This window comes from Peromyscus leucopus, chromosome 14, assembly GCF_004664715.2.
Source record: "Peromyscus leucopus breed LL Stock chromosome 14, UCI_PerLeu_2.1, whole genome shotgun sequence".
Classification (NCBI taxonomy): domain Eukaryota; kingdom Metazoa; phylum Chordata; class Mammalia; order Rodentia; family Cricetidae; genus Peromyscus; species Peromyscus leucopus.
In genome coordinates, this window is record NC_051075.1 from 58,739,159 (window position 1) to 58,755,888 (window position 16,730).

General features: G+C 40.6%; 2 protein-coding genes across 2 annotated transcripts in view; one reads left to right on the forward strand and one right to left on the reverse strand.

Annotated features, from left to right (window-relative positions):
- Positions 1-16,730, reverse strand: part of Cep128 (centrosomal protein 128) — a 172,051-nt gene that overhangs the window by 101,041 nt on the left and 54,280 nt on the right. Inside the window, 1 exon segment of the mRNA XM_037210756.1 lies at positions 9,954-10,070. Within this exon segment, the coding sequence (XP_037066651.1) occupies positions 9,954-10,070 (117 nt within the window).
- Positions 226-8,750, forward strand: LOC114698760 (transmembrane protein 126A-like). Its single transcript, XM_037210980.1, is given in 3 exon segments — positions 226-393; positions 8,441-8,570; positions 8,573-8,750. Coding segments are annotated over 3 exon segments (390 nt in total). The 3' UTR covers positions 8,665-8,750.

Genomic DNA, 16,730 nt, shown 5'->3' on the forward strand with positions numbered 1-16,730 from the left:
GAACTGAATGATCTTGCAGAAATAATATGTCAAAAAGGTCTTACTTTTAAAATTCATATATCCAAGGTATAAACTTTCTAACACTTTTATATAAATGATTCAACACAATGTCAGTACCAGAAGCCCGTTATGGGAAAATTTTCTTTATATAATATTAATATTATATAATAATAATGCTTGGATGGTCCTAGTTCCGCCACTTGAACCATCTCCTATTAAAGCTCCATGAAGCAGAGTTCACCTTTGCCTTCTCTGGCAAAACCTTTACATGGAGACTATCTTCGCCAAAAGTGTCATGGACAGCAAGGATCTGTACAACTGAAAGTACCACTCATCTGTTCAATGGCTGTTGGCAGCATAACAGTGTACTTCATGGTTGACCCAGCACTGACTGTGAGTCTCAGGACAAGGGTGGACAGAAGCAACCTAGTCCCTGCAAAGGAGATCACATTCTAGGGAAGAAGACATATGGCCACAAGTGAAAAAAAAAACAGCAATTACAGTTTGTTAGTGCTGTAGAAATGTATTCACTATGATACTCAACAGTGTGACACTGGAGGGCCACGTCAGAAAGAGAGAGGAAGAGTAGAAAGTCCTATCTGATGGTGGAATAAAGTTATTTTAAGCTGAACTGGAATAAAAATGTTCCAATAAAACAGAAGAAACCACCCTGGATAGGACAGCTTTGCAGAATAACATATGTAAGTAGGTATGCTCAAATGTTTAGAATAAGGCTGGAGAGATGGCTCAGTCAGTCAAGTGCTCACACAAGCATAAGGACATAAATTCAGTCCCCCAACGCTCAGAAGAAAGCTGAGCTCAGCAGCACATGCCTGTAACTGCAGGGGAGGCACCCACAGTAAGATTCCTCGGGCTTGCTAACTGATCTGTCTCCTGCACGGGTGACCTCTGAGTTCTCAAAGAGATCCTGTCTCAAAAACTAAGGTGGATAGTGACTGATGACACCTGAGGTTGACCTCTGCCCTCCACATGCACACATATGTGCAGGCATACCTGTATGCATGAATGCACATACACACACAGACACACAGACACACAGACACACACACACACACACACACACACACACACACACATAAAACATGTACAATATTCATTAAAAGTGGACAAGAATCTGAAACTGCAAAGTCAACACAAAGTATAAAACAATCCAATAGAAAACAGTAACAGGAGAAAAACACTTCAGAGGTTTAGTCCATTATCATCCTAGTGGGACATGGCGGCATGTAGGCAGATATGGTGCTGGAGAAGGAGCTAAGAATGCTACATCTTGATCCAATGGCAACAGGAAATGAACTGAGACACTGGGCATGGCTTGAGCATATATGAGACCTCAAAGTCCACCTCCACAGTGACACACTTCCTTTCACAAGGCCACGCCTATTCCAACAAAGCCACACTTCCTAAAAGTGCCACTCCCTATGAGCTTATGGGGGCAATTACATTCAAGCTACCACAGTTAGGGATGAGGGCTTGTGTCTACTTCCCCTCTCAGCTCTGGGACCCCACTTGGGTTATACCTGTGCAGGTCCTGTGCATGCTACCACAGTCTCTGAGTGTATATGTGCATCAGTCCTGTTGTATCTAGAACGTCTTGTTTTCTTGGTGTCCTCCATCCCTTCTGGCTCTTACAATCTTTCTATATCCTCTTCTCCAGAGTTCTCTAAGCTCCCGAGGGGAGGGATTTGATGAAGCCATCCCATGCAGGACTGAGTATTACAAAGTCTCTACTCTCTACACACTGTCCAGCTGTGGCTCTCTATGTATGTTCCCATCTATTGCAAGAGAAAGCCTCTCTGATGATGACTAAGTAAGATATTGAGCTATTAGTACAGCAGAGTGTCATTAAGAGTAATTTTATTGCCAGGCGGTGGTGGAGCCTTTAGTCCCAGCACTAGGGAGGCAGAGCCAGGCTGGTCTCCGTGAGTTCGAGGCCAGCCTGGTCTACAGCATGAGATCCCTAGAACTAAAAAAAAAAAAAAAAAAAGAGTAATTTTGTTGCTATGTTCCTTTAGCAGAACAGTAGTATTTGGTTTGTCCCTAGGTCCGTGGCCTATCTAGTCGCAGGTTCTTGACCATTGGAGCAGTGCTGGGTATGAGTTCCTCCTCATGGACTAGGCCTTAAATCCAATCAGATGTTGGTTGGTTACTCCTACAGGCTTTGTGCCACTATTGTCCCAGCATGTCTTGCAGTGAGTCACCATTGTAAACGGAAGGTTTTGCAGCTGGGTTGGTGTTTACCTTTCCCTTTTCAGAATTCAGAGTACTTTCCAGTATTAGAAACACTAGTTAGGAGGGGTGAGGGCTCTCAGTAGGCACCAGTTTGACTTCAATGAGTTACGTAGGTGCTGTCTTCAGCAACAGTGCCTTACCATCAGTCTGTAGACAGCAATCTCCTGGGTTGTTTGAGCGTTACCATGAGGCCCCTTTGGCCAACAACTCAATTAGATGTAACCCATTCTCAGCTATGGATATTTCATTTGGTAATGAGAGCTGTCTAGTTGGGGCTCAATCTCTCCTGTTATTTGGTGATTTCATTTAGATTTCTTCCATACATGTATATATTTTAAGAAGCTTCTGCTGTATTAGCTTTCCATGCAAACCCTCAAATGACCCTTAGTTTTAGCTATTCCATCCCCTCTTCCCTACCACTCCCTGTTTGCACCTCTGTTCCAGCCCCATCACCCACACACACCACCCTTGTCCAATCATAATTCTTCTAGTTCCTCTTCCTAGGGAGATCCACATCTCCCTCTAGTCAGTTACTCTATGCCTAACTTCTGTGGCTATACAGATTGTAGCCTGTTATCAAAGACTTTACAGATAACATCCATATATAAGCAAATATATACCACATTTATCTTTTTATGTCTGGGTTACCTCAATCACTCAGGATTTTTTTTCTAGCTCCATCCATTTACTTGCGTAATATTCCACTGTGTAAAGGTACAACATTTTCTTTACCCATTCATCCATTGACTGACATCTAGTCTATTTTAAACTTCTGGCTATTATGAATAGATCAGCCATGAACAAGGTTGAGCAAGTGTCTCTATAATAGGAGGAAACATCCTTTCAATATATGCCCAAGAGTGGTATAGCTGGATCTTGAAGTAAATCCCAGCTTCCTGAGGAACTGCCACTGATTTCCATAGTGGTTGTACAAGTTTACATTTGCATCAGCAATGATGAGTACTCCCTTTATGCCATATCCTCACCAGCATGAGATGTTATTTGTTTTATTGCTCTTGGACATTCTAACTGGTATGAGATGAAATCTCAAAGTAATTATGATTTACATTTCCCTGATGACAAAGGACACTGATCATTTCCTTAAGTGTTTCTCAGCCATTTGAGTTTTCTTTTGAAAATTCTGTTTAGAGCTGTACCCCATTTTTAACTGGGTGATTTGTTTTCTTGATGTCCATTTTTTTAGTTATTTATGTATTTTAACTATTAGCCCTTTAGAAGATGTGTAGTTGGTAAAATATTTTTCCATTCTGTAGCCTGCTGCTTTGTCTGAATAAAGGTGCCCTTTGCCATGCAGAAGCTTTTCAGTTTCATGAGGTCCCATTTATTGACTGTTGATCTTAGTGCCTGTGCTAACAGTGTTCTATTCAGAAAGTCTTTTCCTGTGCCAATGAGTTCAAGGCTATTCCCCACTCTCTCTTCTATCAGGTTGAGTACCTAGCCTTACATTGAGGTTCTTGAACCACTTGAAGTTGAGTTCTGTGCAGGGTGGCAAGTAAGGATATAACCTTGAATCTTAAAATCAGGGAAGGTAGCACAAAGAAAATGCTCTGAACTGATCATAGTAATAAATGTAAATATAAAAATGCTAAAGAAAACACCAGCAAATTAATTCAGCAATGAATGCATAAATACAACATATGATTAACCATTCTCAGCTAGTTAAGTCAAACTCAACAACTACTGATCACCAGCAATACTAAAAACCATCACATGAAAATGCCATAAGAAGAAACAAAGTAGCTAGGTTCCACATCTGTCATAACTAATCAGGATTTTCAACAGAAATAAGGAATCAAAAGACACAAAAATCTCTCCTGTCAAATAAAGATCAAAAGGAAATGTTTAGAGGATCAGTGGTTGTTCCAAACCTAGGAGCAGGTACCACACAAGGAAACATTTCAGAAACACAGCAACAGAAGAATAAGGTCACAATCCATGCTGACTGTGGTTCTCTTCTACATTGCCCTTCAGGTTCTACCCATGGAAGGAGACCAATTTGGGAGTTGGAAGGAATAAAAGGGTAATTAAAAACCAGCCCATTGTGCCTCTAAGACTATTAAATAAAAAAGTCACTTACAAACTTGTTACTCTTCTATATACTATAAATAACCAGTCAGAAACAGTGAAAGGAAACATCTCATTCCCACTAAGAAGAAAAATCCTAGGGCACCAAGGAATAATTTTAAAGTGCATAGGAACCTCAAATTAACAACCTCTATAAAATATCTTTGAAAAACATTATAAAAGACCTTCCATTCAAATTAGTCTACATATTTAATATAATTATGATCAAAATGCCAACAGGGTTTTTCATGGAGCATAATGAAGGATCTTCATTTTCATTATTTACAATACCATAATGAAAGCTATGATGATTAAGACAGAATGATACCAGAATAGCAATAGGCAAACAGATCAATTGTGAGACATACAGGGACCAGACAGATGTAGTAGGAAACTGATATATAATAGACATGGTCTTCAAATGAGAGTAGAAAAACCCAGTTCTTAAACAATATGCTTAGGCAGTTAATAGTCACAGAAAAATAACTCAGGTTCTTTCTCAACGTAAAAAAAAAAAAAAAAAAAAAAAAAATGTTCAGAAAACCCAAATAACCCAATAATTTTACATGAGCCAAAGTAATAAACAAGAGATCTACAAAAGCACAAATGCAGGGCCAACAAACATGCAAAAGCCTGCTCAAACTCACTAGGAAGGAAAACGTGATGATCCGGAAATGATTCAACACTTATAGCCAGGCCTCCTTAACCCCCAAGCTGCACTGGTGTTCTCAAAGCCTCGTCTCACTTCTGGTTTGCTGGCTCTTCAGCTTCCTGCTCCCAGCTGCTGCCAGGCCTTCCCTGACCTCATGGACTCCCTCTCAGAAGCTGTACACCCAAATAAACTCTTACTTACATTAGTCACTTTGTGTCATGGTGTTTTAATCACAGCAACAAAAGTGACTCATCCCATCACCTAAACTTAAAAGGCTATGTGGAGAGATGACCTCCCAAACTATAACCAAGAAGCCACCCCAATGAGACTTTCCTGAGATACTGTACCCAGCTGCTCTGACTCAGGGATCCAAAGCCTCTGAACAGCCTTACTTCTGTGAGAAAGCCTGTCCTTCATCTGCTGCAACAGTAGGAGTTGTGGTGATGTACTGTGCACCCCAATATACTGTGTCCCTAAAAAAATTTATCTGAGGATCAGAGGAAAAAGCCAGCCACTATACAGAAGTCAGGCAATGGCAGCACACGCCTTTAATCCTATCACTTGGGAGTAGGGATCTGTCTGGATCTCTGTGAGTTCAAGGCCACACTGGGAACAGAGCCAGGCGTGGTGGCACACACCTTAAATCCCAGCACTAATCATAGAGGTCTGGAAGTCTATACAGACAGACAGGAAATGACAGAGCTGGGCAGGAAGAAGAAGTGATGTAGCTGGGCTGAGAGAGTCAATGAGAGAACAGAACAGAAAGGCATATAGGTGTGGATATACAGGAAGTAGCTCTCTTTGGAAGCTGAGGTGCCAGTGAGGTGAGGTTAGCTGTGGCTCTTCTTATTCCTCTGATCCCTCAGGGTTTCAACCCTGATACCTGACTCCATGTTTTCTATTTAATAAGACCATTTAGCAATTGGTGCGACAAGAAGTGGCTGTGTTCAAACAGGAAATGAAATCCCAGAGCTTGTAGCAACAGAAAGAAGGGAAATAATTCCGTAGGAACTAACTCTAAACAAGAAATGGAGATTGACTTTGCTTCCACCAGTTTCTATGGTTAACATTGCTTCTCATCGCACAGAAAGAAGCGAAGGTCCCTGGACTTTATCAGCCCGTCAGAAGCATCTGGTGTGTCTGGCCTCTCTTGGAGCTCCAGCTGAAAATGACTTTCAACCTCCAACTCCCAGGATGTTTTACAGTGAGTCTTCCTAGTTTCTCAACTTTTAAGAGTCATAATTTTTCACATTTTAAAAATGTAAAGGAGTACAATGGCTAAAAATCCTAGGCCCTCTTACCCACCTATGACTTCAACTCCCACCAAAGCCAGACACAAACACACGGGTGACTATTACCATTTAGTAGAGGAATTTCCATAAGCATTTTCAAATATGAGAAAGGAAGCAGAGCGTTCTCCTTAAACATGACCTTTCCAGAACACTCTAAGCCATTTAACTTGGGAGCAGGAAAAAGCCCAAATTAATCTTTTCCAGTTTCCAATGCTCTGTTTATAAGCCACAAGCACCTTTTAAAAATGTATAGGTCACTGCTTACATTAAAGTGACAAAATAGGAAATTAAAGGGTTCTTATCAACAGTGATCCTCTATTGTCCTGTCAGAGATGCAATCCGAATCACAGCTCAGCGCCAGCTTTGAGCCAATTGGTAATCACAATGCACATGCTCAGGCTTTGGCTTCTCGAGAATTGAGGTGGGAAGCAATCTTCCTCTCCCCTTTCTTTGTAATTTCGTGTATCCTGCAAAGAGGGGGAAATAAGTGTGGAAATTTTCTCTAATTTTCTCCTGCAAAAAAGAACAATTGTCACTTCAGTGCTATTCTTATGCTCACCAGATGCAATCTGCTTGCAGAACAAATGTATAAAAGTCAAGATTAAATAAAGGGAGGGGGGACTACCCACATGCTCTATCTAATTATTCAACAAAGCATCCTCTAAATAATTACCAGGTACAGGGGCATGCCTCCTTTTGTGAAATGGAGAAAAAAACTGGATTTTTTTTTTTTAGCAAGGCAAATATTTTCTTTCAGCTTACACTATACTTTTGGGGTAGAATCTTTTTTCCTGATTTAAATTGGCAATGTCCACTAATACTTGAAAAAAGTTGCCAATTGATAAAGGTCAGAAATCTGCAACCACATATATTATTGAAATTTCTAGGAAAAAGCATTTTAAATGAGACAAAAATCCTGATTTGTTTAGATTCTTTGCTTTTCTTGTTTTTCTCATTTTTATATTTCATAGATATATTAAATACTGAATAGGAATCTCAATACAATAATTCTCAATGACAGGGAAGAAATATAATCAAATTAATAACATAGGAATCTCCACTAAGACAGACAGATGCACAGACAGGGAGAGAGGGAAGGAGGCAGAAAGGTACAGACAGACCGCAGGAAAAGAAAATCCTTGCCGCAGGGTCCCACACATATGGAAGGGATCAAAGGCAGAGTTGTTGCTTTGGATCACTACTGGGCACCACCTACAGTAACAACTGTTTCACAGAAAGTCAGAAACATCTACCCAAATTAGTAGGCAAAATATGATTTGAAAACTAGAATTTTTTTCGAGTCTCCTCATAAAACAATGAGAAATGAATTATGGTAGTGCTGTAGTGAAGTACCTGGCAGGCAACCCCACAGTCAAGCGCTCAGCTCTCACTAGCACATGAGTTCTGATGTGGCATTCTGAAACAGATACAATACTAGTAGTTTTCTAGGTTCCCTGCCAAGAATCCAAAAACCCCAAAATCAAAGTCACCCTATAAAACATCCTGTAAAGTGACCACTAATGAAAACTAAGACTGTTGCAGAAGTCAACCAACACTATGTGGCCTTGGTTTTCACTCTGGACCCAGGAAGAACATGACTAGCAAAACTTGCATGAGCCCTACAGCTCAGTCATAGTACTGGATGGTGCTAAGTAGCTCGCTGCAATCGCTGTCCTGTGATTACAGAAGAAAGCACACAGGATAAATTAAATACCAAATACTTACACTAAGGATGGAGCATGGGCAAGAGGAGCAAATGCTGTTAGTAAGCCCAGATTGGGGGAGAACTAGAAGAAGAGCCAACTGCTGGAGTGGGAGAGCACAGGGCTCAAGATGGACGATCATAAACCCGAGACTACCAAATAAAAACTAGGTTTTCAATATCATAGCCAGAACAATGAACCATCTTCTAGAATCAGAAAGGAAGCTACTGGGACACACACTGACACACATTGGACTCACCGCTGGCTTCAGTGGCTTGATGGCAGCCTTTTACAGAGCACCATACATGAAATGCAGGCGCAGAAGGCTGCTACCCACCAATGACAATGATCCTTTCTGACGGGGACCAGCCTTACAAAAGATTATCAGTTTACCTCTGGGTACAGGTGATTTGAATGCAAAGCCTGAGCCATACACACAGTGACTCATTCATTTTGTTCTGGGTGGTTTGTGCCCTGTTGTTTTGGCTGTACCTGTGAACAGTGACTTAGGAGCCAGGAATCAATCAGCCCTGCTGCCAGAGGAAGGAAACATCTTCAGTTACCACATTAGAGTGTCCAACCCTGTCTTAGAAAGATGGCATTTCCCATTGTACTTCAGACTGTGTTTGCAGCACTCTTTGGGTCTAAACAATATAAACTACTTATAAAGGCCCTTTAATGTAAATATATTTACATTTATCCTGGCTGGGTTTTGTCAACCTGACACAAGTTAAGAGTTACTGGGGAAGAAGGCCTCTCGGTTGAAAAAAATGCCTCCATAGGTTTGCATCTTCTTGAGTGATGAGGAGAGGGCCCAGCTTATTGTGGGTGGCGCCAGCCCTGGGCTTGCGGTCCCAGGTGCTATAGAAAGCAGGCTAAGTAAGCCATGAAGAGCAAGACAGTAAGCCACACTTTTCCATGGCCTCTCCACCAGCTCCTGCCTCCAGGTTCCCGCCCTGACGACACTTAGTGATGGAGTGTGATTGGAACTGCAAGCTGAAATAGGCCCTTTTCTCCCCAAGTGGCTTATGGTCATGATGTTTCATCACAGCAACAGAGGCCCTGAGACAGCATTACACCTGCTGCCTTCTCGAAACCGTTTCAAAAGAAAACACTGTACACTTTGGCTACATTAGAAAACATGATAAAGTCAGACTGGTAAAACATGAATATCGAGGAGACCTAATTACACAAAAATTCCTTGTTCGAATTTTTAACATTACAAATGTAAAATTTCAAAATAAAACTGTAAAGAATAACTTCTGCTTCTGAACTGGTTTGACGACAAACTAGTTAACAGACGGGCAAACCTCTGTAAAGTCCAGAGAGCCAATACCGTGAGCAGGAATTTTCTGTCACAACAACTCAAATCTGCCACGGTGTCACACAAGCATCCAAGGATGGTATTTGAATGGGCAGGAATGGTTGGGACCCAATAAAACTTTATTTACAAAATGAGCCATAGTGTGTTGCTTCCCGGTGTCTGGTCCCTACTGGCAAAAGTCAGCATAATTAAACTTTGAGTTCAGACTCTTGAGCTCATTCGGGACAATGTGAAATGCTTCGTCAGCATTAACTCATTTATCCTCTCATCCATGAGATCAGGTAGAGATTATTATTCCCATTTTCTATGGAAGAAACTGGAATCGAAAGGTGTTTAAAAACAAAGAAACTTGCCAAGGGCACACAAACTATGGCATGGCTCATTCTACACTCTGAACTGTAGCTGGATGCTTTACTTCTCTCATAGGATGAATTCCATGCAATGCTGTCTGCAACCTAAGGAACTGTGACTGCTTCTTATCCTCCTGACCCCACCTCCCAAGTGTGGGGATTTCAGGTGGGCAACAACGCCACACCCAGCTTATGTGGTGTTCTGCCACTCGAGCCACATCCCAACCCAGAATTATAACCATTTTAGCAATGGCTAAATATCAATCCAAATCCCAGAAAGTACTTCGCCCAAACCTCCTGAAGCTTCAAGGACATGAGTCCCAGCTGATCCTGTCGTCTTTCCACCAGCTCTCTTTCCGTGCGCATCTCTCTCTCTATTTCCTGAAGCCGCCGCTCCACTCGATCTGAAACCTCAATATGAACAGAGGAACAGTGGCGTTAGGGAGCGAGCAGGAAATGAAACTGAGAATACACGATGTCCCAGACACACTGGGCCTAAAGCATTGACTTCTTGATAGAACCCTTTCTAAAGACACCATTTAGGACACCTGGCGAAAAAGTTAATCGAAAGTTACAAAACAACGCAATCATCAGCATTCAAAATACCCAGACCTAGATCCCACCAACAGGACTCCTAGACCCCACCAAGAGGGCTCAAAATTTTCAAACACCACCACAGTAATTGCTCAGCATACAAACACACTAAGAAAAGAGCGCCCTCTGGTGATGCAAAGTGAAATACCAGTATGCCAACAATTGTCTTTATTACCCAATTCAACTGTCCTATCACTTTCGTTCTTTTTATCTTTTTTATCCATGAATGTGACAATCTGGAAGACTCTGTTATGAGTGTGCAGTACATCATCCAAAGTGCTTTGCATGAGCTTGCCAAGGTTTTCAACTGTGTTTTACTAAAAATAAAAAGTTGAAAAGATCTAACACGAAAGGCAAATATTTAATTAGGACTCAAAAACAAACATGAAAGAATTCTTCTCTCTGACACAAGATCTTCCTTAGTAAAATTCTGTGCAAACTAAAACAGATTTTATATATGTCAGTATATATCTCCGCAAAATAATTTGCACTGGCAATGGTATGTCTGGGGTACAGAAGACATCCCTATTCGCTTAAAAGAATAAATAAAGCCCTATTATGTAAAACATTTCGCTGCTAGTTCTGTGTTTCACAAAAAGTCAAGAACGGTCTGCTCATGGGGCTAGAGAGACGGCCCAGTAGTTAAGGTGCTTGCCACACAACCATGAGAACCTGAGCTTGAAGCAGCAGAGGAACAGGCATGTGCAATCCTAAATCTCCTCCAGCAGGATGAGCTGGAGACGGGAGGCTCCCCAGAAGCTCATGGGCCAGCTAACCTGACAGACACAGCAATAAACAAGAGACCCTGCCTCAAACAAGGCAGAAGGAAATGATCAACACCTGAAGTTGTCCTGACTGCCTACATCAACCTGTGGGTCATTACCCCTTTGGGGGGGTCAAATGACCTTACACAGGGTTTACCTAAGACCATCAGAAAACACAGGTATTTACATGATAATTCATAACAGTAGCAAGATTACAGTTATGAAGTAGCAACGAAAACAGTTTTATGTCTCAGGGTCATGGCAACATTAGGAAGGCTACAGCCTTACACACACACACACACACACACACACACACACACACACACACACACAATCTTTTTAGGAACAAATGGAGGACCTTGCTTGGGTGATAGTAATGCTATGAACTGTGGGACAGTTGCACAACTAGATAAATTTACTACAAAGCACTAAATTACACATTCGAGTAGATTAATTTGATGATAAATCATAGCTCAGTAAACCTGTCATTTAAAAGACAATAAAGCAGGGTTTGGCGGTGCATGACTATAACTCCAGTGCTTGAGAAATAAAGATAGGGGAGTTATGAGTTCAAGGACAACCCTGGGCTACATAGGGAGTTTGAGGCCAGCATGAGCCTCGGAAGTCTAAAAGAGAAGGGAAAGGTTTGAATGGTCAACTTGACACAACCTCATGTCATCTGAGAGGAAAGCCTCTATTGAGGAATTTTCTAGATCAGATTGGCCTGTGGGGGGATTGTATTGGTTATTAATTGATGCAAGAGGGCCCAGCCCACTCTGAGCAGCACCATTCCCTGGGCAGATGGTCCTGAGCTGCATAAAACAGCTAAGTTGAACCTGGAATGAGCTATGAGTAGCATCCCTTCAATGTTTTGGCTTCAAGAGTCTGTTCCAGTTCCTGCTCTGGCTTCCCGCAATGATGAACTATGACCTGGAAGTATAAGCCAAATAAATCCTTCCTTTCCCTAAATCGCCTTTGGTCATGGTGTTCGTCACTGCAGTAGAGTGAAACTGGAACACCATTTGAATAAATATTTTCTTTGTCCTGTTGTTGGGATCTATGCAACACCCATGTTAGACTACATGCAGTAGAGACTACATCTTGGAATTCCACTAACAACCACTGCGGTCACAAAGAGCTGGATCTATGTTTACATTTGGTTTTAATAGGAACCCGACTATAGAAAACTAAAGTAAATTGAAATTTTCTCCATAAATAATCAAAATATATTCTCCAATCACACTTGACAGGGTGAAATATTGACAACTAATGAACTGGAATTTCCCCTATGAGGGCTATGCAACTTAGATTATCACAATTAAGTATTAACAGAAAACAGTCACCATAATTCATGCTATCAATAATAACTATTCCTTTCCAATGCACAGTTTGAATCAAACAACAACAAAAAACCCCTATGATTCACAAAGAATGAACAAGTCATATTTTGGCATGTGTGGCAATAACCAATACTTTTTGTCTCTCGAAGAAAAATATGTTTCATAAACTTCCAATGATATATTTTATTTACTGAGAAAAATGTATGATAAACAATTGCAGCCTCAGAATAAAGTACAATAAATGTGATTAACAGCAAGCCCCAACAGAAAGTGAAAGTGGTGGAGACGGAGGCCGTTTATCTTCTCTCCTATATGTATTCAATATTTAAATTCCCCACAGTGACCTGTAATTCTATTTAAACTTAACTCTGGTGGGGAGAACAGCTGCACTTCTGTGAAGTGTAACGCTCTCACAACAAAGCTGCAGCTTCTCTGACAGCATGCTCTCCTGAATTCACAGATACAGCCCAATATGTCAGCCAGTCCCAAACTGTAAATGTTGACATCGACTGGAATAAGTGAGTCACAAAACCTAAATTAAGCTTTATACAAACATCATGTGGCCTTCAGAAGGCCTGCTAAAATTAAACAACATTGTTTTAAGCTTTGATTAAGATTGCTGGTTATAATCAGGACTGCATACCAAGTGAGGTTGAAGAAGCCCTTGTTCAAGCCTGGCTTACCAGAAAACCTTACTTAACAGACAGTGCAGAAACATACAACTGTAATAGATCTTGATAAGAACTGGCAGGTGTGTAATCCAACACAATACACAATCAGACATCTCAAATTTTCTGGTTTAATAGAAAGGCTCTGCCTTAATGGAGGGGGGGGCACTGGATGACTGGGCAACTGGTTTTGTTTTATATGTATATATACATGTATGAAACAACAGCTATATCTGATCTAGAGTAATTCCCTGGTGTGTGGCAATGATGATACAAGTGAATTCGGACTTACTTCTAGGGATCTTAACTCACTGTTGTTTCTTACTGGACCCTTACATTTTGTGTATACAATAAAACCCTAGAATATATGGAGGATGGTATTTGGTGATTTTACTGATTTTTGGATATAATTCAAATGAAATGATAACTGCTCACTTTAAGTATCTCAGCATGGAAAATGGTAAAACTTAAGAAAAGTAGTGTGTACTACCAAAGCTAATATTAACAAATTTCAAATTCAAACCAACAACTAAGCAATGATTTCAGAAAGAAGAGTGTGATGATGTAAGTGGACATAATCATGGTTCACTTAGGTATGAGAACCTCAGCAGAATACTGGAGATGTCTGAATGTGGAGTACAGCCTGATGGTAGGAACTGGGGGAACAGGTTAGTGGGAAAGAGCACTTACTAAATAATCAAGCATAGGACCCGAGTTCTAATTCTCCAAAACCCACACAAAAAGCCAGCTGTGGTCCTGGGAGAAAAAGACAAGAGGACACCCACACTCACAACACCATGGGTGACCCAGATCTGGCTCTGCTCCTTGCTGCAGGCTGCATTCGGTGAGCTAGCCTAGGCAATGCTGGAGAGCTTGCCTTGGTAATGATGATGAGGGAAAGCTGGCAGGCTGACCAACCCAGCTACCACCCAGACCCAGAACCAGGGCTATGAGTTGGCCACCCCAGAACCCACCTCATCTATGAACTGCTGGAGCGTGTGAAGGGGACAAACCTACAGATCCAAAACTGCAGGATCCCCAGGACATAGGACAACAACAGGATGTCCAAGAGGAGCCCCAGTGAGAGCCTGTTACCAATGGTGTAGCAGAACCCACAGGCTTCACGCCAGACCAATGAGCACTTGCAAGTAAAGATGAATGGACTAAAGAGAAATAGTGTGACTCAATGGACCACACGACAGCTATCATAAGATTCTTCTCTTTTTTTATTTTGTTTGTTTCTTGGCTTACTTTTTGGTTTTGCCTTTAAATTTTTTTTCCCCAGAGGGGTTGCAAGGGCAAAGGGCAGATGTGAGCAAGACGGGGAGATAAGTGAGATCAGAATGCATGATGTGAAATCCACAAAGAATCAATAAAAGTTAAAAGAAAAAAACAAAAGACAAGAAGTCAGCTGGAACTTGATGGCTGCCAACACAACCAAAAAAATAGTGAACTCTGGGTTCAGTAAGAGACCCATAAAATAACAAAGACAAGCTTAACTCAATAGAAAATTGAGCAAAAAATACAATCTGTTATTTTATAAACAAAAATTTCCAACAGCCCACGAACATTCAAAAAGAAGATAATTAGTAATCATGAAAATGCAAAAGCCACCCATGGTGGACAACATGACTCCTGTCATACTAGTTAAAAGACAACAGAGCTGCAAGTGCCAGGAAATACAAAGAGCTCCACAAATTCCCAGACTGTCCATGGCGGTGAGTCAGTGCATCCAGCTCAGAGCTCAATGTACTGTACTGGTGTCTACTAAACTTGAAAGCACCTAATGAATGCACTCCGTGTCATGTATGTACATGCACAAGAAAGTAACAATAGCTGTGAAAGCTGAATTGACTCATAAGAGCCCAGATTCTGAAATAACTTGTGTTTATCATGGGATGTTAAAATATATTACAATATATCCATGCAGTAATGAAACAAGTAAACAGATCAAGACCCTGAAACAACACCCATAATCAGCACAATACAACAAACAGCAAAAGGAGTCAGACACAATAAGCATGCCCTGAATATTCCGCTTAGGTAAGAGTGCATAAAGGGAAATGTTAACTTACAGCATGGAAAGTCCAAACAGCAGGGACCCTAGAAAGAGCTAAGGGATGGGGGTGGGGACGGACAATAAGGAGCTCTCTAAGGATGCTGCAAATGTGCCATGTTCAGATCTGGGTGGTAGAAGAAGGATGTTTAGCTGTGGGAACTCATCAAAACACACAATGGCACATGGAGCTTTCTAGATGTTCATTTTAACTACGATTTTTAAAAACCTTAAAGAGCATGGCAAAGTTTCAGATGTCCTATCAAGTGACAGGCTCTGTTCTAGAATTCATAAGAACTGGATCATCATTTTGTAAGTTGAAGAGGGCATTAAAGTCACATTATAAATGTCTACACTCAGCTCACACTTAGCTAATGTGTCAATCAGACAATGTCTTAGACTTTCTTGTCACTTAACTATTCAGTTAACTAGAAAGTCAGTATGTTCAAACCAGAAAGAGACCGCTTTTAATAGAGTATCATTTATTATTATTGTTATCATATTATTATTATTATTGATGTGTATGTGTGTGTGAGTGTGTGTGTGTCCATGAGCACGCCCTAGTCCACCTGTGGAGGTCAGAAGACAACCTTCCAGAGGAGGTTCTCTCTGTCTCAGAAGGTTCTGGGGATGGAACTCAAGCTTTCATGGCAAGGGTGTATACCCACTGAGCCATCTCGCCAGCCCCAGAAATGGCAGATGATTGAAATACTTGATGTTTTAAACATTTCAAATTGATAAAATTTAAACTGATGGTGAAACTGATACACCTGGGAAAAACATCTAGGACTTCATATGTCAATGTAAGCATCCCCCACCCTGGTCACCTACCCACTCCCGAGTCTTAATGGGAAAGAGTCTGTTGACTTCCCCAGAAGATAAATATTAAGTCTTCATTTTCCTATGGCTCTTCCCAAAGACATAAATAGCACAGAGGAAAGGTGGTGCGATAAAGCAAAGTTTTCCTGTTTCTGAAATGGGCACATTTCTCTACAGCAGTCACTGGGTCATCTCTTTGAAGACAGAGGACATCCATCTCTTGACACATGTAGTCACATTCAAACATTCAAACTCCAGGATGTACTCTACCTGCCCGTGGAGAACTATAAACACAATTCACTGAAGAAATATAGTCTGCTTAAACTAGGAAGTTAAATTTGAATAAAATATTTAGGAGAAAAATTCTATTGACTTCTCTTATCTTGGAAAAACAACATGTGGGAAGTGGAAACACTGCTCCTGGAGTTGACAAGTTTGTTAACACTTTAGTGAAACTTTCTATTAATATTTTTCTCAAAAAAAAGAAAGAAAAGAAAGAAAGAAAGAAAGAAAGAAAAAAAAAAAAAAAAAAAAAAAAAAAAAAAAAAAAAAAAAAAAAAAAGAAAGAAAAGAAAAAAGAAAACCCGATTGAGGGTAAAAATATTATTTGTTTACAGTGTAATGTTTTGAAACTGAGTCTCAATATGTAGTCCAGGCTGGACTAGACTCAAGGATAAAGATTTGATAAAAATAAATACATGAACAATAAAACTTGGTCATTAGGAAACTTTTAAACATCACTATATTAATAAATAGTATATTCATTACATTTCTTGTCACTGTTACAAAAGACCTGACAGACCAGTTTCAAGCAGAGGGATTTTCACATT